The sequence below is a fragment of the Giraffa tippelskirchi genome, chromosome 1, assembly GCF_054371585.1.
Source record: "Giraffa tippelskirchi isolate mGirTip1 chromosome 1, T2T-mGirTip1v1.2.pri, whole genome shotgun sequence".
Lineage (NCBI taxonomy): Eukaryota > Metazoa > Chordata > Mammalia > Artiodactyla > Giraffidae > Giraffa > Giraffa tippelskirchi.
Window position 1 is genome coordinate 25,553,866 of NC_137275.1, and position 23,009 is coordinate 25,576,874.

Consider the following 23,009-nt stretch of genomic DNA (forward strand, 5'->3'; position numbering starts at 1 on the left):
GGATTCTTCTGCCAGGAACAGGGAGATATGGATGGATAGTTCCAAAGGAGTATTTTTCTCACAATTTTCCCTTCTCTACCTCTCTCATCATCCTCAGAGCTGAAAAGTATACCCTTCTTTTCCTATCTCTCATGATTGAGACATTGCATTTATTTTTCTTTTAACTATTCTTAGCCTATAATTTCTGTATCCACAGTACTTTCCTTTTTTTTGCTATACTCTGCTCATTTATTTATGGATTTTTTTGTGTATTTTACATTCCTGATCCGCTTTGGAAGACTATTTCAATCAACAAGGCTTCTCAAAGTAGCTGGCTCAACACCGTTTTGCTGCAATTGATATCAGGCTTCTTTCAGGCATTACATAATCAACACTGGCTGATAATTTTAGATCTCATTTCTGTCTATCTTGCTTTGGAACAGGGACTCAAGAAAGGAGGTAAAGATTAGTGGGGAGAAGACGCATGGAGTCTTTTCTTAATGAAAATTAACAGAGGCAGAACTAAGCATACACTTTCTTCAACTTCTAGGTTGACTATCAATACCCTTCTCCTATGCTTTGTACCCTGATTCTGAGATGTAGATAAGTATATTATTATAAACATCTTTTATGTATTTTAACTTGTCACTTTTTGAGTATACAAATCTAGTAGTTTGGACTCATTATTTTATTGTTTTTTACTTGCAGATAGTTTTTTTTTTTTAACTAATTATTTTATTTTATAGTTGATTTGAAACTTGAGGCTTAGCACTTACTCTATTAAAAGAGTATATGCTGCTGCTGCTGCTAAGTCGCTTTAGTCGTGTCCGACTCTGTGCGACCCCATAGACGGCAGCCCACCAGGCTCCGCCGTCCCTGGGATTCTCCAGGCAAGAGTACTGGAGTGGGTTGCCGTTTCCTTCTCCAGTGCATGAAAGGGAAAAGTGAAAGTGAAGTCGCTCAGTCATAGAAGCATCCAAAATAAAGAAACTCAAAAGTTCACTGCAGGACTTCTGAAGACTTTCTGGGAGGCAGAGTAGTTCACAGAATATTAAACTCACGACATCCAGAACCTCAGGGGCTTAACACTGTCATTATAGACTTTGTGTGTATATTTCACTGTTTATACATGTATGTGTATATACATAGACATATGTATGATTTCATCATCTATATGTGGTTTTTTCTTTTTAGCAGATCATATAATATCTCTGTGTATCATCTGTTTTGAAAATGTGGAAAAGATTGTAGAGTTTCTGTGTTTCTTAAATGAAACAGATTGGGAAAATGTCAAACTCACAAAGGTGCAGAATTGAAGTGCTACTTCTGTTCTTTATTATTTTTCCAGACTTTATAAAATATGAAGTAATAGTACTAAGAAAGATTAGGAAAATAATTGGAATAATAATTTTATACTTTATACCTTAATAAAATGTATTTCCAGGAAGATAATATCATTTGCCAATGCCGAGGAGCGAGACAAGGACAAATGTAAAAAAACGAGTAACAAGATTACCATTGGGAAAGTGAAAAATGTGCTAGGAGATGTGATCTGTGACAAGATGAACTATTCACAATTCAGGTGTCAGTACCAACTATATGCAGAAAAGTCCAGCAAGTGTCATAAGGCCTGACCTTGCTGGCCTGAAAGACCAGGACACTGATGCCCATCTTTTAACCTTGTGACGCTTGCCAGAACTTAGACTGACAGTTGGTGGAGGGAGAAGGAGAAACTCAGCAACCAAGCACCCCACTTGTTAGCAATTTTAGTAAATTTAATTAGGAAGAGATTTGAAATAACTGGGTGAAGTTGTTTCATTTATTAGTGTTCCTCAAACTTTATATTATTCCAGCTTTTGAATTCCATAAATTTTAAGATATGAATACAGTAGTTATGAAAGGGGTCAAGCTTACCTGGAAGCTAATTCATTTGTGTTAACCATTCTGATGATATTAGGTTGCTAGTGAAAAGAGCCTACCTCAGGCAAATAAGAAAAGAAGGGAATTCTCAAAGACAGATGTCCGTTTGCCTGAACTAAATTATAATCATCTCCCTGAACTAAAAGCCCTGGAAGTCATCGGTATGTTTATAATGCTTTTACTATTTCAGCCCTTTTGTTTACATTATTTAAAATGTATGTTAAGTAAACTAACAATATTAAAAATTTTTAGTAACTTTACATATTTAAGTATGTGAAAATGTAGACTTATGTACAATAACTACAGACTGAAGGATGGATATAGAATGTGAAAACTAACAAAAATGTCTCATTTTCTCACTCTGTTTATGGTTATTTTTATCTAGCTCGGAATTCCAGGCTAATAAAGAAAGAGAACAAAAATCTTTCAGAATCTCGAATTCCATCTCTGGCCACAATTGACTTGCATACCCCCAGTATCGCATTACAGCAGGTACAGAAATACTCTCTGTAGGTTTCATGGAACTTGGGTTTCTCTCATACTTTCTTTTGGGCTCCCGGGTGGCTCAGTGGTAAAGAATCCACCTGCAGTGCAGAAACTGCAGGAGACGCGGGTTCGATCCCTGGGTGGGGAAGACCCCCTGAAGGAGGGCATGGCAACCCACTCAATATTCTTGCCTAGGGAATCCCATGGACAGAGGAGCCTGGTGGGCAACAGCCCTTAGGGTTGCAAAGAGTCAGACACAAGTGAAGTGATTTAGCATGCACACATACTTCCTTTTAAAGTGTCATATGGAGAGTTTGCTTTTATGGATTGGGTAGGTTTATTAGTTGTTTCTATAAAATTTTGCATGTTTTATTTTATGATTCATTGCATTAAGCACCCTTATTACATATATATTTACATAAACATTTCCCAGCTTACAGTGATCAGTTTTTTATAGGTTAAAAAATTGTATGTTTGTGTGTGTGTGTGTGTGTATGTAGCCTAGCTGTGGCTTTAATATACCTATTCTTTATTGTAGCTTATGGCATTTCACTGCAGTAATACCAAAATTATTAATATTATCCATCTTTCAAAGAGTTAAACTCTGGAATTGTTTTATCCTTTTAAAATGTATTGTTTATTTGACACTTTTCCCTAGGGAAATCTGTTCCATCCATGCTAGAGATTTTCTTTTTAAATTTATTTATTTTTAATTGAAGGATAATTGCTTTACAGTATTGTGTGGGTTTCTGCTACGCATCAACATGAATCAGCCATAGGTACACATATGTCCCCTCCCTCTTGAACCTCCCTACCACTTCCTATCCCATCTCACCCCTCTAGGTTCATGCTAGAGATTTTCTATTCCATATAGTCTTTTTCTATAATTTCTCTTATCTCTCCAGAATATGTATGTTTCTGCTACTTTCATATCAACAACAGCCATATCCCTAAGAAAACTGGCAAACTTTTTAATCTCTTGGGCCATCCATCACTAACTGCAAGCTTGAGATATGTATCACTGAATTTTTCCCTTTACTTCTTTCCCCCCCCCTTTTTTCCTTCAAACAAGTTTTTACTTCTGCTTGATGCAACTTTTATTTTGGAATCCTCCATCCCAATTGTTTAAGTATCTCCATTTCATAGACAGCCCCTGTATGTACCCTCCTCCTCTATGTGGGTGCTTTTTCCTACTGTTACTCCTGAAATAATTTGTACAACTCTGCAAACAAGGGGAATGCTATTGCTGAGGATAACAAATTACAGAGGCAGTTACCGAGTGATTCTGAGAAAAACATTTATAGATGACTGTTGCTTTTTGCCTTATCCCTTGCCAGCCATTTCGGGAGCAACATCATTAAAGCTAAACAAATTCCTATTGTGTGAAGATGCAGCATGGCCACAGATTTTATTTTTAGGAACTACAGTGTTGCGGGAAATTCCCCGTATACTTCTAAACTTAAATGTAAAGCAGATTTTAAAGGCAAAATTTCCCACTTGCTCTTTGTGAGCACATTATTGTTCAAAGCACTTTCTGGGTCAACATAGCTCAATCTAGTTTCATGCGATGGAAGAAAAGCTTTGGCTGCCTTCCTTCTTCTTCAATATTTTTCTTTCTCATTCTGAACTAATCGTGTTATATTTGTAAACTGGTTCTGCATTTTTCCTCTCAGGTTATTTGTTCAGTTTCCATTTGTATTTAAAATACAATGAAAGAGAAAGTAGGTGTATTGAAAAAGCACAGGTTAACACCAAAATAACATGAACTTATGGTGGAAAAGGCACAACTGGAGACTGAAGGCCAAGGGCCTGCCTTCTGAGGCTGTGACCTGCCTTGCACCCTTACTTTATGGTATTCATCAATGCACTGAACTACATAACATTTTCACATTCATAAAAGTCTATTATATACCTTCTGGAACAATCTGTAAGATAGATTTTGTAAGTGAAGTATTGCTTAATCCATGGAATCTGTCTCCTCTCCCTCACCCCTCCATGCTTACACATCTTATATTTACAGACATAACTTCAAATATTTTCCTCTAAGCACTGTTTGCTTCATCCCACAAATTTCCATGTTATATTTTCATTATCATTCTGGCCAAACATTTAAAAAATTTCCCTTGTAATTTCTCCTTTAACTCAATAATTATTTAGAAATGTGTTGTTTAACAGATACTTGGGATTCTTTAGATACTTTATTATTAATTTGTAATTTAATTCCATGTGGTCAGAGAATATACTCTGTATGATTTCGATTTTTTTAGATGCATGGAGATGTGTTGTATGGCCCAGCATATGGTCTGTCTTGGTGAATAAACCTTATTCTCTTAAAAATAATGTATATAATTAGTTGTTGGATGTAGTGTTTTATAAATGGGAAATTCGATTAAGGTTGATAGTGTTCAAACATTGTATATTCTTGATGATTTTTTTGTTTAGTTACATCAGTTCCTGAAAGAGTGCTATCAAGATCTTTCACTATGATTGTGGCATTGTCTATTTTTCTGTTTATTTTTGCTTCATGTATTTAAAAAAATATGTTTTATTAGGTACAGACACATTTATACTTGTTTTGTCTTTCTGATACATTGTCCCTTTTATCATTTTGAAGTGTCTCACTTTATCTCTGGTGGTACTCTGTGCCTCGAAGTCTATTTTATCTGAGATTAAAATAGTCACTTCAGCCTGTGTGCGTGCTAAGTCACTTCAGTCATGTCTGGCTCTGTGCGACCCTGTGGACTGTAGCCCACCAGGATCTTCTGTCTATGGAATTCTCCAGGCAAGAATGCTGGAGTGGGTTGCTGTGCCCTCCTCCAGGGGGTCTTCCTGACCCAGGGATCAAATCCACGTCTCATATCTGCTGCACTGGCAGGTGGGTTCTTTACCACTAGTGCCACCTGGGAAGCCTTTACTCCAGCATACTTAACAGTTATTTGTCTCCATAGTATATCTTTCTATCAATACTTTCATTTACTTTCAGCTTATCTGGTTTTTATGTTTAAAGTGTTTCTTTTGCCAACAGCAGATAAATTAGGATCTTCCCTTTGTATCCATTCTGTCAATTCTGATTCTTTTAATTGGAACGTCTGTTTGTTTTCTGTCTCTTCTAACAAGTTACTACCAATTTAAAACAATCTCCATTTGCTACTTCACTATTTCCATAGGTCAGAATTCGAGGTACGGCTGCTGCTCTCCTTAAGTCTCATAGGCTGAAATTAAGATGTCAGCAGGGCTGCGTTTCTCTGGGGAGGCTCTAGGGGGGGAATCCGTTTCCAGGCTCATTCAGGTAGTTGGCAGCATCTAGTTCCGTGTGGTTGTGGGGATGTCCCGTTTCCTTTCTGACTGACACCTGGGGGGTTGTTCTCAGCTTCTAGAGGCCATTCACATGGCTCACGGCCTCATTCCACAGCCCTCAAAGCCAGCAACTGTGGTTGAAACTTTCTTACTCCTTTGACTCCCTCTTACCCCATCTGCCTCATCTCTCTGACATTCTTCCGCTTTTTTTTTTTTGATGTGTGATCTTATTTATTTGTTACTCTTAGAACATCTCATTTTTGACTGGACTCAGACTTAGAAGTAGAAGCTCTCAGAGAGGACAGCCTCCGTCTATTGGCAATCTGTTCCTGCCGTTTTTCTTTGGCCTCCTTCATTCTCTTGGCCAGAAGTTTAGCATATTCTGCAGCCTCTTCTTTATTTTTCTTAGTACGCGGTTTCTTCAGAGCAACACGCCGGCGTTTGTGTTGCAGAACTCGTGGAGTCACGAGACGCTGAATCTCGGGTGCTCTAGTCCTAGGTTTCTTACCGTCTTTGTTTAGGGGCTTTCGCACAACATACTGGCGGACATCATCTTCTTTAGAGAGATTGAAAAGTTTGCGGATTCTGCTAGCTCTTTTGGGACCAAGGCGACAAGGCACTGTAGTATCAGTGAGTCCAGGAATATCCTTCTCCCCTTTTTTCACAATGACCAAATTGAGAACACTCAGATTGGCATCCACAATGCAACCCCGTACAGATTTGCGTTTTCTCTCTCCAGTCCTCCTTGGTCTGTAACAGGAATGCCCCTTACTCAGTAGCAGGCGAACTCGGCCATGGGTCAAGACACCCTGCTTCATGGGGAAACCCTGCTTATTGTTCCCGCCACTGATTCGAACCACATAACCCTTCCATTCTTCACCCAGAGCGTCAGCAGCAATTTCTGTGGCCATACGCTTCTCGTAGAAGGTTCGAAGTTTTCGTTCATCGTCCACTTCAATGAGCTTCTGGCAGCCAGTAGCCGGGAAAGAGATGTTCAGCTTCATTCTGAAGCAGCCGACAGCCTCTGCGGCGCCACGAAAAAGAGACCCCCATTCTTCCGCTTTTAAGGGCACATATGATTCCTTGGGCTCACCGGGATAATCTCTCTGAGGGTCAGCTGAATTGCTAAATTAATTTCATGTGCAAACTTCTTTCACAGCAGTAGCTAAGTGAGTTCGATTGACTAACCAGGGACAGATATCTTAGGGGAATATCTTGAGAATCCTTCCTACCACTGAATATTTAGGCCAATTAAGGTTAATGTGATTATCCATGTGTTTGGATCTAGCGCTATCTTTTTATTAGTTGTTTTTTGTTCCTCTGTTTTCCCTTTCCAGTGTTATTTTGTATTTAAATATTTTTAGTATTGGCTCTTTGGTGATAATCTCTGCATTATTTTTTAATGAATTCTCTAGGGATTACAGTGTATGTAACTAATTTTTTCGTAGTCTACTTAGAGTAAGTATTGTATCACTTATACAATGCAGAATCTTTCCAAACCTATTTCTCTTCCCCACACCTGAGCTTTATGTTAGAGTTAGCATATGTATTTTATTCACATACATAGAAAACCTCACTACACTGTGTTATCTTTTTGCTAAAATAGTCATAGGTATTTTAAACAGTTTATGCAAAAAAAAGTAGTTTTCTATGTTTGCCTAGCTACTGACTTTTAATGTTGTTCTTCCTTCTTTCTTAAAGATTACAGTTTTAATTTCTGATATTATTTTCCTTCTGTCTGGAAAACCTCCTGTAATGCTTTTTACTGAGCAGGTATGATAATGACAAACTCTTACTTTTCTTTCATTTGGGAATGACATTATTATTTTGCCTTCTTTCCTGAAATATATTTTCACTGGATATAGAGCATGAGTTGGTAGATTTTTTAAAAAGAAATTTTTCTCTCAGCACTATAAAGATAATTATTTCTCTGTCTTCTAGTCACTACAGTTTCTGCTGGAAAATTATCGGGTATTTGAATTGTTCCTCGATATGTAGTGTTTCATTTTTCTCTAGCTGCTTTCAATATCTAATCTTTGTCTTTTGTGTTCATTAGCTTGAATATCTTATGATTGGGCATAGTTCTCTTTGTATCCTTCTGAAATTTGCTGAGCTTCTTGAATCTGCAAACTGATCTCTGTTTGGCAAGTTTTGGTCATTATTTCTTCAAATATTTTTTCCTGCCATAATTTCTTTCTTTTCTCTTTATGAAATTCCAGTGACTTATGTGGTAGACCTTTTGGTGGGTTTTTGTTTGTTTGTTTTAACAGGTTCCTGAGGCTATTCACCTTCTTCAATCTTTTTTTCTGTTTTTCAGATTGAGTAATTTCTACTGATCTCTCTTGCACTTCCTCATTACTCTGATAGCAGGGCTTGCCCTTTGGGCAAAGTCACAGTGGTGAAAAACAAACAAAACTGGAAACTTACTCCCACATGAAGGGTTGTATCTCCAAGTTTTGACTCTTATCCTTCATCCTCAGTTGTGTTTTTTTTTGCATTTTTTTCCAAAGGGTTTTGATTTGTTTATTTTGTTGATAGGTAGTAAACATGGGTTACAGCAGGTTTACATTGCCCTGGCACATCAGAAGTATCATTTAGCATATATATCAACAATGAGGTCAAAGAGTAAGATGAAGCCCTTACTTCATCTTTTTCTGTATAAGCAGCTTAAGCTATCCATATGAATAGTTAATCCTCATCATCTGATGTTTGAACAAGAATTGGGATTTGGGGGAAGTAGGACTTTGGCAATTACTGAGAATCTATTATGCTCAATTATTAACTTCTAGGTATCAAAATCTCCCCTGTCAGATGATTCAGAGGCTGATTTGCCTCCTGTGGAGCGCCAGCACTGAGTGTCCTGTCGGTTCTGAACTGGGTAGGTCTGATTTCTCACACTTGGAGCTGTGTTACCCTTCGTAGGAAATGTTTTGTATTAATAGCTTGCTAAAGCTACAGATTCTCAGCCAAAATATTCTTCCATATTTGGCTCTGTGGGAACTCCTGATAGGCAAAGAATTGTACCACTTAAAAAGAAGAACAGGAGTAGCATTTGTCTCTGGGATGAAATCCTTTTTTCATAGAGTTTACATCTCTTGCTTTTAAACTAATCTGCTGTATTTTATTGGATACAGTAATGTGAACTTAGGGTGACCAGTCCTCCAGGAGGATATAGACTTATCTCTCTTATCAGTCATATGCCCCTTGGGCTTGTAAAACAAGAAAGAGTAAATGATTGCTAGATAATCTTTTTCCTAATAAATAGGTATCAGCATTAAACCCAGTGATTGCTTTCCTTTTAAATAGAACTTTTTAACGCTAAAACTTCTCCCCCTCCAAATCAGACCTTCTGGGGGTGATGATTTTCTGTGTGAGCTCACACACGTCATTCAAAATTGAGCATCTCATTAACTCTGTGAAATGTATTGGTAATAAAATCCCACATTCTCATAACTGTGTTGTTGGAATTAATCTTTCAACCTCCATAAAGTATTTTGAATGTCTGTGACACCAAAGGTGAATTTACTGTGACGTGAACAAATTTTAAATTTTAATTTCTCATTTTTAGAGATCCTTTCCAAGGCCCTAGTGGAAGTCATTGCAATGCATTAATTATACATACTGTGTAAACTTCAAGCTCTATTAAAACTTGGATCTATTTTGTCAAAATTAGTCATTATTTATATAAAAGTAGATGTGCTACACATGATAGTTTTGGTGAGTAATTATCCTGAAGACTGTCTTTAAAATCTTGTTTTTGATACACATGGTTTTCTTAGACCATGTAATACTTACCAAGACTATCAATATATACAGGGTAAGAAAACAAGAGAGGTAGAAGTCAATTTCTGGATGGAATTTATACAAACTATTGGGTGGCATATATCCCCCTTTGCTTTTAGATGCTGCTATGGTACCTGAGATGACATTCTTGTGCAACAGAATTCAAGAAGCAGAGATTCATGGCTTTGAGCATTGACTTCTGAACTGCCTGCATTTTCTGAGAAAGGCCTTGCAGCAGAAGAAAAGACATCATCCATGTGTTTCACAGGAAGACTGAATAACTGTTATCCCCTCACCTTTCAAGTCCGTTGATTCTATTTCAAGATATATCAAATGAAAGAGTAGTGATAGGGTTCTTGTTATATGAATGTGTATTTACTATTAGTAGATTGTGTATTTAAAGTGAGTAAAAAAAGAGAGAGAAGCATTTAAAAGGTTTTGTTATTTATGCATTGAATCTTGTGTGTTATCTGTATAAATGTGTACATTTATTTGGAAGTGAGTTCAGTGGAGGTAGATGATCAAAACTAGGATCAGTTGAAGAAAACGAAAAAAAAAATAGGATCAAAAAGAGAAAATGTTTCCTTTACCCAAACTTAATTATAAAACATATTTAAAACTCTTGCTTATTTCTATGCTTTAAGGAGAAAAGTAACTACTCTCTATGGATAGAAGTGTATCTTTGGTTTCTTGATTATTGTTAATGTTTGATCAGTGTTATTGTGGGAATTTGGCCTCTCTGCTGATCTCCTAAGAACCACACTAAAGCAAATTTTGCAAAGAAACCTTTATTTCTAATAACTTAGTGTGGTTCTGGCGTTGGATAGTCCTCTGTTTTGTAAGATTCTAGTGCTAATGTTCTTGTGTATAGGAATGTGATTGAAATGAATGGCGAAGAAGAATTTTGTTAAGTTTACTTTGGAGCTGAGTATTGTGCTTCTCATTTGAAAAAAAAGAGGTAACCATACAGAGTTTAAGGGCTGGAACTCGAATTGGGTTGATTACTCTTTTCTGGGTCAGTGTCTATGAAACTTCCCAGCTAGAAATGCTTTAGGGAGGGAATGTCCACTGTTAGGACTTCACTCTTGTCCCACTGATAGTTTGAAGGTGACATTAAACAGAACCTAGAGATGTTCCTCTCTCCTTATTTCCTCAAACACTTAGGCTTTCCCCAAAACTTTTTATCAAGGTGCAAAAGCATTTACCATCAGCCCATACATCTTTTCTAGTGCACTGGTCCACAACTTTTAGGTGGTAATGTTAAGCCAATTGGACTGCAGGTTTTTGGTTTCTGGGTTGTAAGTCATGCTCCGCATTTAGAGAATGGTTGTTAAGGGGGCCAGAATTTGTGTGGACATTTTTTTTTTGCCTTAACCAATTAACGACGTGTTGTTTTTTTTCCAAAAGCATTGGCTAGAACTTAACTCCCAAATTTAACTAGCACTTTTCTCTATTACTCTAAGGAGCTTAATATTGAAATTCTGACCTTAGACACTTGGGCTTCAAAAGAGTAGGACATTCCAGAGGAGGCAAAATAAGAGGCTCCAATGTGGAGTCTATCGGTGGTTCAGTTAAAATTTGGTCTTGATTCTGAAGTCCTATCTTTAACCTCTGACCAGGTATTTGACTAGATTGTTATGGCTAACATGCTGAACAAAATTCGTGTATAAGTACTAATTGGCTTCACATTAAAATATTATTTTATTTTTACTTTGAAAAATATTGCCAAGAGACTCTACAGCATGGAAAGCAGATGATGCTTAAGAAGTCAAGTGTTTCTCCAGTTTATTTCTATGTTATTTTAATTTATAGATCAGTGTGAAAATATCATCTCAGTCTCTAAGGTTCCAAGATCAATAACCTTCTCATTTCTATATTTGCTTTTGGGCATTTTTTTATTAAAACATATTGTGAACTTCAGAATTAAGGAACTAAAAATGATTTACCGTAAGTCCAGGTTGAGACTTGAGGATCTTATCTGGTTAGAACTTGCAGAACTACTTGAAAAAGAAGATTTTGCAAATAGGGGCCATAGATACTGAACCAAAATAATCCCTCTTTTCAGTTTGAAGTTACTTTAACTTTTTCTCACCTACGAGGATATGATTAAGCCACTTACTAATAGAAAATAAATGTATGTACTGGTGGGGGAAATGGGCTTACTGTGTGTATGTATATTTTAAAATTAATAAATATTATATCTTGCTGAGCTCCATATATGGTTCTTGCTTGATTTTTATTTGAGACCATGAATAATGCATGCAGCACTGTATACTTTTAACAAATAAGTTTGAAATAATCTGTTAATTTTCTTTTCAAAACTTAAGAAACAGGGGTGGCAAGTTAATTTTCTTGTACACCCAGTGATACAAACAGCCTGGTCCTGTCTTGTCCTTTACTTGTCTTGTAAAGATGACCTGGTAAAAACTGACAAACTCAATCTTAGAAGCTGGTTCTCTTGATTGAGAATATCTTGCTTGGTAAGAGAGAATACCTTGCTTGGTTAGAATAGCTAACATCCTATAGAAATGGGGACACAGAAGATGTGTTTTCTCTTGTGACTCTCTCATTGTTGGTTCCTTCACTTAAGTTTTGGTACAAGGCTGGATCTATAGTAAATTGTGTGTTACGCTAGATGGGAAAATGTGCTTGACTTGTTTTCTAAGCCCTGCTTCCTATAACTGAACCATTGGCAGAAATTAGAGACCTCAGCATCACTGCTTTTCAGGTTTTAAGGCTGGTCCTAGAAAATTAGACTAAATGGATTTTTTTCCATTGTTTTGTGTTGTGTTTTAGCATTAGAAATGGGCCCTTAACACTCCTCCATGTGAATGTTTTCACATTACTTTTTAAAAGGTCTTATTTTCTCTCTCTGTAGCTTCAGACATGAAGTAACTTGAAAGTGTAATTACCCTGTTGTTGTTTAGTCACTAAGTTGTCTCTGACTCTTTTGCCACCCCGTGGGCTGTAGCCTTCCAGACTCCTCTGTGCATGGGATTTCCCAGACAAGAATACTGGAGTGGGTCGCCATTTCCTTCACCAGGGGATCTTCTTGACCCAGGGATAGAACCCAAGTCTCCTGCATTAGCAAGCGAATTCTTTACCACTGAGCCACCAGAAAAGCTCATAATTATGATAAAGCTTATCTGTTTCTTAACATATCTTTCTGAGAAGTGCCTTACCACAAATCACTTGTCATCACTTGTAAGTAACTTGTGATTTAGAGCTTTGTGTTTGTAGATATTTGTGGATATTATTATTGTGGATATTTGTGATGTTATTATATACTGAGAAACTGAAAACAAAACAAAAACTCGCCCACAAAATGTTGTTTTCCTGTGCTTTCAGTGAAATTTTATTGCCCTCCATTGCATAGCCTTATTTAATCCCTTCTTGTTCTACTTTGGCGTGCAGGATCATCTCCTGTAGAAGTGAGGAAGGCTCTCGCCAAATTTTGGAAACTGTGTTATTGGTTAACATGAATTAAATGAGGAGTCAGGGAAGTGAAACCAAAATATTTCAACTCAGCATGTTTTCTTCTCCTTACACTAGGGTAAGATCTCCAATCAGTCAAGAGAACAGGTTTTTATGTCAGTTTATCTCCATTTAGCTATCTCATGCCTCTAGAGCTTCCCCAGTGGCTCAAAGGTAAAGAATCCACCTGTCAATGCAAGAGACACAGGTTTGATCCCTAGGTCAGAAGATCCCCTAGAAGAGGGAATGGTAACCCACTCCAGTATTCTTGTCTGGAGAATTCCATAGATGGAGGAGCTTGGAGGGTTAGTCCCTAGGGTTGCCAAGAGTTGGACATGACTGAAGCGACTGAACACACACACACATGCCTCTAAATCTGGAAAGCGACCTCCATTAACTGCTGCTTGAATTGCAAACAATCCTTCTGTCCCACAACAATGTCTCCACTGGTTACTTCTCTCCTGAACCTGAAACTGGTGTTGTTTCAGGGGTTCTGACGAGCTCTGGTACTATAGTCCTTTATGTCTCAGCACAAAAAAGAATTCAGTGAGAGAGAAGTAGTAGATAAGAAGTGATTTATTACAATAGGACACTTCTGAGGCTTACAAGTGGGTGGGCAAGAAATGCTGCATACCGAGAACTTACTGGGCTACAATTTTACAGTCAAAGGAAAAGTGGGGAGGGGGAGAAGAACTTCCTTGTCTCTCTTGACTAGACATTGTGCTTCCAACATCAGTTCCTCCTCCAGGTTGAGCAGGGGAATATTCTTGTCCCTACGTGGTTCATCTAGGTCCACAAATTATTGTTGTTTCTTAGGTGTGCAGAGAGCATGTCCTAGGGATCATTAACTTACTGAGTTCACTGGGCAAGTGGTGGGTCTCATGACACCATTGTTTTATTGCTTTGGGACATGTCTCGTGCTTCTGTTGCATGGTTTTGTTGCTAAGGAAGCCTGCTTGGTTTCATGGTTAGGCAAACTTGCTTTCTTGAGCTATCATTAACTTGCAGGGGGTTTTCCATATTTTTTCTACTTATAATCCCCTAGTGGGATTAACTAATCACTTACATTGTCCCTTTACTCTGTCCCTGTCAAACCTACGTTTAGTCTTCTTCCTTCGATCATCAGTCCATTTGCTTACATATATACCTACCTGTCTGTCTCCTCCACTATATATTTTTCAAATAGAAAAGCTGTTTATTGAATTACTTCTAGACCCTCCAGGAGAGTCAGGGCCAGATTCTGAAAGCACACAGACAGGCAAGACCAATACTCAGTGTTGCTGCCGCCACCAAAATTTCTGTGTCTTTAAAGATTGGGAACCACATCTTTTTTTTATAACCTCTTTCTGTTCCAAACCATCTAGCTCTGTGATTTTTATCTGACAATAGTAATAGTAGCCCTATGAAGGTAGGAATGTTAGTCATGGTTTACAGGCAAAGTATAGGCTTCAAAAGCTTAAGAAATTTATCGTGTCACTCAATTAATAAATGATAGAGCTATGGTTGTTTGTTGAGAAGACTCTTGAGAGCCCCTTGGACAGCAAGGAGATCAAACCAGTCAATCCTTAAGGAAATCAACCCTGAATAGTCATTGGAAGGACTGATGCTGAAGCTGAAGCTCCAATACTTTGGCCACCTGATGTGAAGAACTGACTCATTGGAAAAGACCTTGATGCTGGGAAAGATTGAGGGCAGGAGGAGAAGGGGGCAACGGAGGATGAGATGGTTGGATGACATCACCAACTCAAAGGACGTGAGTTTGAGCAAACTCCGGGAGATAGTGGACAGGAAAGCCTGGCTTGCTGCAATTCATGGGGTCGTAAAGAATCGGACACGACTGAGCACCTGAACAACAACATGATTACTTAGATCTGGAATCAATAAAAAAAAAATTTTTTTTTTAGATAATATAAACTTTTGGAGCTTAGACTCCTGGATCTACAAGTAACCTCATCCATTTACAGAGGAGGAAGCATGTTTCTCCAGCTATAAACAAAACTTCACATTAATTAAATCAGATTTGGATACTGCTCACCTTGAATCAAACATTGTAGCCAGGGGAATGATGTACACTGCTTGGCTTGGGTCTCTGTTAAATTTCTTTTCTTTTTTTTTTTTAAACTACACTCTATGTACTTTATTAGGAGGAATTGCAAAGTCACATGACAAAAGACATAGGTGTATATTTCTTTAACATTGAAAAACTACAGAATTTAAAATATTAACCCAAATGAAAAATATTAAAGGCAAGTACAAGCAAAAACCAAACTCGGATTTTATCCTGGATATTTCAGGACAAATATGGCATACTAAGTTAGCAATGTACAGGACAACATACATGTACATGCACACTTTCCACTACCATAATTCTAAGATTATATAGTTTCCTTTGTAATTAATTATTACAATTAGCAATAACTTTTAGTGAAAATATCTTCTAAGATATTATCCACATGAATTAGGAGATTTCAACATATGCATGTGATGAATATTTATTGTTTATCCCTGTAAAGCATCTCCTCCTTTATTGATAACAGTACATAGCTTTCCTGTTAATGAACCACACAGGGGTCTCTGTTAAATTTCTTTGAAGGAAACGGGATTATACTGATTGATCTAGGTTAATGATCACCTACCCAGCTGGGAGACAAACAAGGAATGGATCCTGGAGAAACAGCCACAGTGCTCACCAGGGACATTACGAAATTGCAAAAGATATGCTTCCTCTTAGATTTTTACCGATTCTGACATATCGTCCTCTAGAAATGCCATGCCAATTTACATTCCCACCAACAGTGTATGAGAACGTACTTCCCCACAACTGGAGCATATTAGAAAATACTACTAATAGTTTCCATGCGGCTTCCCTGGTGGTCCAGTGGTTAAGAATCTGCCTGCTGATGTGAAAGCCTAGAATGTAAAGTCAAGTGGGCCTTAGGAAGCATCACTACGAACAAAGCTAGTGGAGGTGATGGAATTCCAGTTGAACTATTTCAAATCCTAAAAGATGATGCTGTGAAAGTGCTGCACTCAACATGCCAGCAAACCTGGAAAACTCAGCAGTGGCCACAGGACTGGAAAAGGTCAGTTTTCATTCCAATCCCAAAGAAAGGCAATGCCAAAGAATGTTCAAGCTACCACACAATTGCACTCATGTCACATGCTAGTAAAGTAATTCTCAAAATTCTCCAAACCAGGCTTCAACAATATGTGAACTGTGAACTTCCAGATGCTCAAGCTGGATTTAGAAAAGGCAGAGGAACCAGAGATCAAATTGCCAACATCTCCTGAATCATCAAAAAAGCAAGAGGGTTCCAGAAAAACATCTATTTCTGCTTTATTGACTATGCCACAAGACTTTGACTGCGTGGATCACAATAAACTGTGGAAAATTCTGAAAGAGATGGGAATACCAGACCATCTGACCTGCCTCTTAAGAAATCTGTATGCAGGTCAAGAAGCAACAGTTAGAACTGGACATGGAACAACAGACTGGTTCCAAATCAGGAAAGGAGTACGTCAAGGCTGTATATTGTCACCCTGCTTATTTAACTTATATGCAGAGTACATGATGAGAAATGCTGGGCTGGATGAAGCACAAGGTGGATTCAAGATTGCTGGGAGAAATATCAATAACCTCAGATATGCAGATGACACTACCGTTATGGCAGAAAGTGGAGAACTAAAGAGCTTCTTGATGAAAGTGAAAGAGGAGAGTGAAAAATTTGGCTTAAAGCTCAACATTCAGAAAACTAAGATCATGGCATCCAGTCCCATCACTTCACTGCGAATAGATGGGGAAACAGTGGAAACAGTGGCAGACTTTATTTTCTTGGACTCCAAAATCACCGCAGATGGTGACTACAGCCATGAAATTAAAAGATGCTTCCTCCTTGGAAGGAAAGTTATGACCAACCTAGACAGCATATTAAAAAGCAGGCACATTACTTTGCCAATAAAGATCCGTCTAGTCCAAGCTATGGTTTTTCCAGTGGTCATGTATGGATGTGAGTGTTGGATTATAAGGAAAGCTGAGCGCCAAAAAATTGATGCTTTTGAACTGTGGTGTTGGAGAAGACTCTTGAGAGTCCCTTGGACTGCAAGGAGATCCAACCAGTCCATCCTAAAGGAGATCAGTCCTGGGTGTTCATTGGAAGGACTGATGTTGAAGCTGAAACTCCAATACTTTGGTCACCTGATGCGAAGAACTGACTCATTTGAAAAGACCCTGATGCTGGGAAAGATTGAGGGCAGGAGGAGAAGGGGACGACAGGGGATGAAATGGTTGGATGTCATCACCAACTCAATGGACATGAGTTTGAGTAAACTCCGGGAATTGGTGATGGACAGGGAGGCCTGGGGTGCTGCAGTCCACGGGGTCGCAAAGAGTCGGACACGACTGGGTAACTGAACTGAACTGAACTGGGAAGATCCCACATGCCTCGGAGCAGCTAAGCCCATGCACCACAACTACTGAGCCTGTGCTCTAGAGCCCATGTGCCCCAGAGCTTGTGCTCCACAAGAAGACAAGCCACTGCAATGAGAAGCCCATGCTTCACAGCGGAGAGTAGCCCCTACTAGCTGCAACTAGAGAAAGCCCTCACTCTATAAGGAAGACACAGCACAGACAAAAATAAAAATAAATGAGTAAATCTTAAAAAATTTACCATGGGGATCAAGCTGGGTGAAAGTTCAGTTCAGTTCAGTCACTCAGTCGTGTCCAACTCTTTGCGACCCCATGAACCGCAGCACGCCAGGCCTCCCTGTCCATCACCAACTCCCAGAGTTTACTCAAACTCATGTCCATTGAGTCGGTGATGCCATCCAACCATCTCATCCTCTGTCGTACCCTTCTCCTGCCTTCAATCTTTCCCAGCATCAGGGTCTTTTCCAATGAGTCAGCTCTTAGCATCAGGTGGCCAAAGTTTTGGAGTTACTGTGCTTTAGTTAATGAAGGATATTAAAGGTCTTAAAAAAAACTGAAGCAGATTTCAGCTCTACTATTGGAGATTTTCCTTTGTAGATATGTTTCCCACCTCCTGAAAACAAAGGCAAACACCAGATTCAGATAACATAGTTTGGTACAAAGTATATTGTAGATCAAAAATTATTTTAAACTGGGAAATTCAATGCAGTCTGGAGAATGTATTTTTTTTAATTTATTTATTTTTATTGAAGGATAATTGCTTTACACAATTTCGTTGTTTTCTGTCAAACCTCAACATGAATCAGCCATTGATATACATATATCCCTTCCCTTTTGAATCTTCCTCCCACCTCCCTCCCCATCTAACCCCTCTAGGTTGATAAAGAGTCCCTGTTTGAGTTTCCTGAGCCATATAGCAAATTCCTGTTGACTATCTATTTTACATATGGTAATGTAAGTTTCCATGTTACTCTTTCCATACAGCTCAACCTCTCCTCCCCTCTCCCATGTCCATAAGTCTATTCTCTATGTCTGTTTCTCCATTGCTGTCTTGTATATAAATTCTTCAGAACCATTTTTCTAGATTCTATATATGTGCGTTAGAATACAATATGTATCTTTCTCTTTCTGACTCACTTCACTCTGTATAATAGGTTCTAGGTTCATCCACCTCATCAGAACTGACTCAAATGCATTTCTTTTTATGGTAATATTCCATTGTGTATATGTACCACAATTTATTTATTCCTTCATCTGTCAATGGGCATCTAGGTTGCTTCCATGTTCTAGCTATTGTACATAGTGTTGCAATGAAAAATGGGATACATGTGTCTTTTTCAACCCTGGTTTCCTTCTATACCTAAAAGTGGGATTGCTGGGTCATATGGTGGTTTTATTCCTAGTTTTTAAGGAATTTCCATACCATCTTCCATTGTGGTTGTATCAATTTACATTCCCACCAACAGTGCAAGAGCATTCCCTTTTCTCCACACCCTCTCCAGCATTTGTTGTTTGTAGACTTTTTGATGATGGCCATTCTGACTGGTGTGAGGTGATATCTCATTGTGGTTTTGACTTGCATTTCTCTAATAATGAGCGATGTTGAGCATCTTTTCATGTGTTTGTTAGCCATCTGTGTGTCTTCTTTGGAGAAATATCTGTTTAGGTCTTTTCCCCACTGTTTGATTGGGTTGTTTGTTTTTCTGGTATTGAGTTATATGAGCTGCTTGTATATTTTGGAAATTAATTCTTTGTCAGTTGTTTCATTTGCTATTATTTTCTCCCATTCTGAGGGTTGTCTTTTCACCTTGCTTATAGTTTCCTTGCTTATGGTGCAAAAACTTTTAAGTTTAATCAGGTCCCACTTGTTTACTTCTGTTTTTATTTCTGTTACTCTAGGAGGTGGGTCATAGAGGATTTTGCTTTGATTTATGTCATCGAGTGTTTTGCCTATGTTTAATTATACTTGTCATCCCAGGTAAGGTGGTCAGATCTCAGATCCCCTTTCTTCTGTTGAGTCTTGGGAGGAAATAAGTTAATGAGAGAGAGGCACTTTTCCCTTTTAGAGTAGAGGAATGAAGAAGTCAGTTCTGCCTGGATGGCTGGAAGTTATTCAAGGAGAGTTATGAAAGTTCTGAGCTCAGGAGTTTTTGTAGTTGACATTACATCCACTTTGCTATGGTGACACCTACTCCTTTGGCTCCGCCCAGGGCTGCCCAGTGCTGCCAAGCATGAGCCAGGAGGTGGCAGTAAAACCCCATTCACTGTAAGCGATTTTCATCCTAAGGGGAAAAGTGCTAAAACCTGTGATGACTTTCACCTGAGGGGTATTATTTATCCTTTTGTCCATGCAATGAGCGGTCTTCTTTCCCCATTTTTAAGGGCTCAATGTTAAGGATTGCTTAATCTATTTGATTTGGCAAACAGAGAAGAGGATGGCAGAGAATGAGACAGTTAGATAGCATCACTGACTAAATGGACATGAACCTGAGCAAACTCCAGGAGATAGTGGAGGACAGGGAAGCCTGGTGTGCTTCAGTCCATGGGGTTGCAAAGAGTCGGACACGACTTAGCAACTGAACAACAAGGAGCTCTAGGAAGCACAGAGGGAGCCGAAAAGACCCAAGGTAATGTGGACTTTGTCTCTGATTGGGTCAGGTTCTCCCCTAATGTCAACAAGCGGCTGGTGACTCAGAGGTCAGCGAGGCAGAAGCAGTGGCTGGAGGAGCGCTATGCTGGTGGGAGCATTCCTGTGGGGAGGAGGAGCTGTGGATTTCACTGAGAATCCTGAGTAAAAGAAAAGAACCTGGAAAATTATGAAAGTACATTTGCCTCACAACGATGAAAAGTGAGCAGAAGGGTAAAGACAGAGTGGCAGGAAGGCGGATCAGCCCACTTCAAAGAATGCTAATCCCAAAAGGGTGCTGAACATCTTTGGAATGAATTGGAAATACAGTTTCCAAGTGTGATTTACAAGTAGCCAAATGTAAGCTGATGCTCACAATGAATGGAAATTGGAGAAGTAGTCTGCACTGGCGCTGGTAAGGATGTGGAGAAAAGGGAGCCCTTGTAAACTGCTGTTGGAAATTTAAATTGGTGCAGCCACTACAGAAAACAGTATGGAGGTTTCTCAAAAATCTAAAAATAGAACTACCGTACGCTGGCAATTCCACTCTTGGGTATGTATCCAGGGAAAAAAAGCAAACCAAAAACACATGAAAAGAATACATGCACCTTAATGTTTATAGCAGCACTACTTACAGTTGCCAAAACATGAAAGCAATCTAAGTGTCCATCAACAGATGAAGGATAAAGAAGATGTGGTGCATATATACGTGCTAAGTCGCTTCCCTCACGTCTGACTCTTTGCGACCCTATGGACTGTAGCCCACTAGGCTCCTCTGTCCATGGGATTCCCCAGGCAAGAATACTGGAGTGGATTGCTGTGCACTCCTCCAGGGAATCTTCCCGACCCAGGAGTTGAACCTGCATCTCTTACATCTTCCTGCATTGGCAGGTGAGTTCTTTACCACTAGCACCACCTGGCAGGTGAGTTCTTTACCACTAGCACCACCTGGGAAGCCCCCAGTACATATATATTCAGCCCCCCAAAAAAGAATGAAATTTTACCATTTGTAGCAACATTGTTGAACTTGGAGGGCATTATGTGAAGTGAAGTAAGTCAAACAAAGAAAGACAAATACTGTATTATATCACTTACATGTGGAATTTAAAAAAGACAACAAACCAGTGACTATAACAAAAAGATTCACAGATGTAGAGAATAATCTAATGGTTACCAGTGGGGAGAGGGAAGGGAGGAAAGGCTATATAGGCATAGGGGAGTAGAAGGTACAAGCTATTAGGTATAAAATAAGCTACAAAGATACATTGTGCAACACGGGGAATAGAGCCAATTTTTTTAAAAAAATGTATTTATTTATTTTTTGGCTGCTCTGGGTCTTTGTTACTGCATGCCCACTTTCTCTAGTTGTGGTGAGAGGGGCTTTGCTTGTTGCAGAGCATGGCCTCTAGGGTGCTCAGGCTCAGTAGTTGTGGCTCACGGGCTTAGTTGCTCTGCAGCATGTGGAATCTTCCTGGAGCAGGGATCAAACTCGTGTGCCCTTCATCAGCAAGCAGATTCTTTTTTTTTTTTTTTTTTTAAATTTATGTCTGCATAGGGTCTCAGTTGAGGCACATAGGATCTTCATCATGCAGGATCTTTGCTCCATGGCATGCGGGATCTTAGTTCCCTGACCAGGGATTGACCCTGTGTCCCCTGAATTGCAGCGTGGATTCTTAACCACTGAACCACCAGGGAAGTCCTAGCCAATATTTTAAGATAACTATGGAGTATAACCTTTAAAATTGTGAATCACTGTATTATACATCTGTAACATATATAATATTGTACATCAACTATAATTCAATTTTTAAAAAAGTACCTGAGCATTGTAACCCTTGTTTTCTTTAGAGTCAGAAGCAGCTCTCTCTAGATTATGCAGCTCTCCTGAAAGTTTGTAATTACTGCTATCAAAATTGGATATCTCCTGTAATGGGCTGAACTCATCCCCTTCAAATTCCTATGTTGAAGCCTTGTCCACCGTACTTCAGAATGTGATATATTTGGAGATAGTACCTTTAAAAAGGTGATGAAAGTTAAAATGAGGCCATTATGGTTCAAATCCAATTTGATTGATGTCCTTACTAACAGAATATGTGGATACACAAGAGAGACAGCAGAGACACACAGGCGCAGGGAAAAGGCCATGTGAGGAGGCAGTGAACGTGTGATCATCTGCAAACCAAGGAGAGAGTCCTTTGAGCAAATCCATCCTGCTGATGCCTTGATCCTGGACCATCAGCCTCTAGAACTCAGAGAAAATAAGTCTCTATTATTTAAGCCAGCCTTTATAAAGGCAGTCCAAGCAAGCTAGTACACTTCTTCAAATAATTTTTGAAATGCCATAAGGTAACATTTACAAAAGAAGTTGGCTCTTTCTTAGTTTCTCACTTTTAATCAGGAACTTAGCAAACCCCAGGAATGTTTGAATGTGCCACAGCCCAATCACTCAGGGGCAGACCCATGCAGACCCAAACTTCATTCCTGGTTTGAATGTCCCTTGCTGACACCTGCTGCCCACAAATCCCCAGAAGGCACTTCAACACTGCAGAGGTGGACAGCACTCCACCACAGCCCCCAACTGTGATGCAAGCAGCACCTTGTATGAGAATGCTGCTGTCTTCTGACTTCCCAAAAGTAGTTGCTTCTATTTTCCAGAGAAGGAGTAAGTTCTGTGCAGAGATGGAGAGAAGGGCCCCCTTCTTAAAACTGTGTGATATTTTGTCACATTGATCCCAAAGCAGCTCTGCTCTTTTCTGAAGCTCCTAAAGGCTGCTTTCTTTCTTTTTTGGCCTTGGCTCTGCGTTATTGACCTCAGAGCACCCTTTGGATGCAGTTAGAAAACCAAACATACACAATGAGATTGGAACTAGATTCAGGCTGATGCCACCTGACACCAGGAAAATTTCCCCAATCAAGGTAGATTTATATAAGATGCCAGGGGAGAAAAATGAGGCAATCTGGTGCCAAGTCCATGAATAGCCAACTGGCAGAAGAGCAGTCAGTAAAGGAGTGGACAGG

General features: G+C 39.0%; 1 protein-coding gene and 1 pseudogene across 6 annotated transcripts in view; one reads left to right on the forward strand and one right to left on the reverse strand.

Annotated features, from left to right (window-relative positions):
- The window catches only part of CDKL2 (cyclin dependent kinase like 2), a 42,317-nt gene extending 30,637 nt beyond the window's left edge, over positions 1 to 11,680 (forward strand). For 2 of the 5 annotated variants that reach the window (XM_081586159.1, XM_081586169.1), the window contains exons 11-14: positions 1,937 to 2,060; positions 2,285 to 2,391; positions 8,472 to 8,560; positions 9,585 to 11,680. In XM_081586159.1, coding sequence (XP_081442285.1) covers positions 1,937 to 2,060; positions 2,285 to 2,391; positions 8,472 to 8,537 — 297 coding nt within the window. In that variant the 3' untranslated portion in view covers positions 8,538 to 8,560; positions 9,585 to 11,680. The remainder of the gene's footprint in view (positions 1 to 1,936; positions 2,061 to 2,284; positions 2,392 to 8,471; positions 8,561 to 9,584) is intronic. The other 3 variants (XM_081586142.1, XM_081586149.1, XM_081586179.1) reach the window with 2 other exon arrangements.
- Positions 5,137 to 8,119, reverse strand: LOC145543787 (small ribosomal subunit protein eS6 pseudogene; annotated as a pseudogene). Its single transcript, XR_014081044.1, has one exon. The product of XR_014081044.1 is annotated as a small ribosomal subunit protein eS6 pseudogene (transcript).
- Positions 11,681 to 23,009: the final 11,329 nt, after the last annotated feature.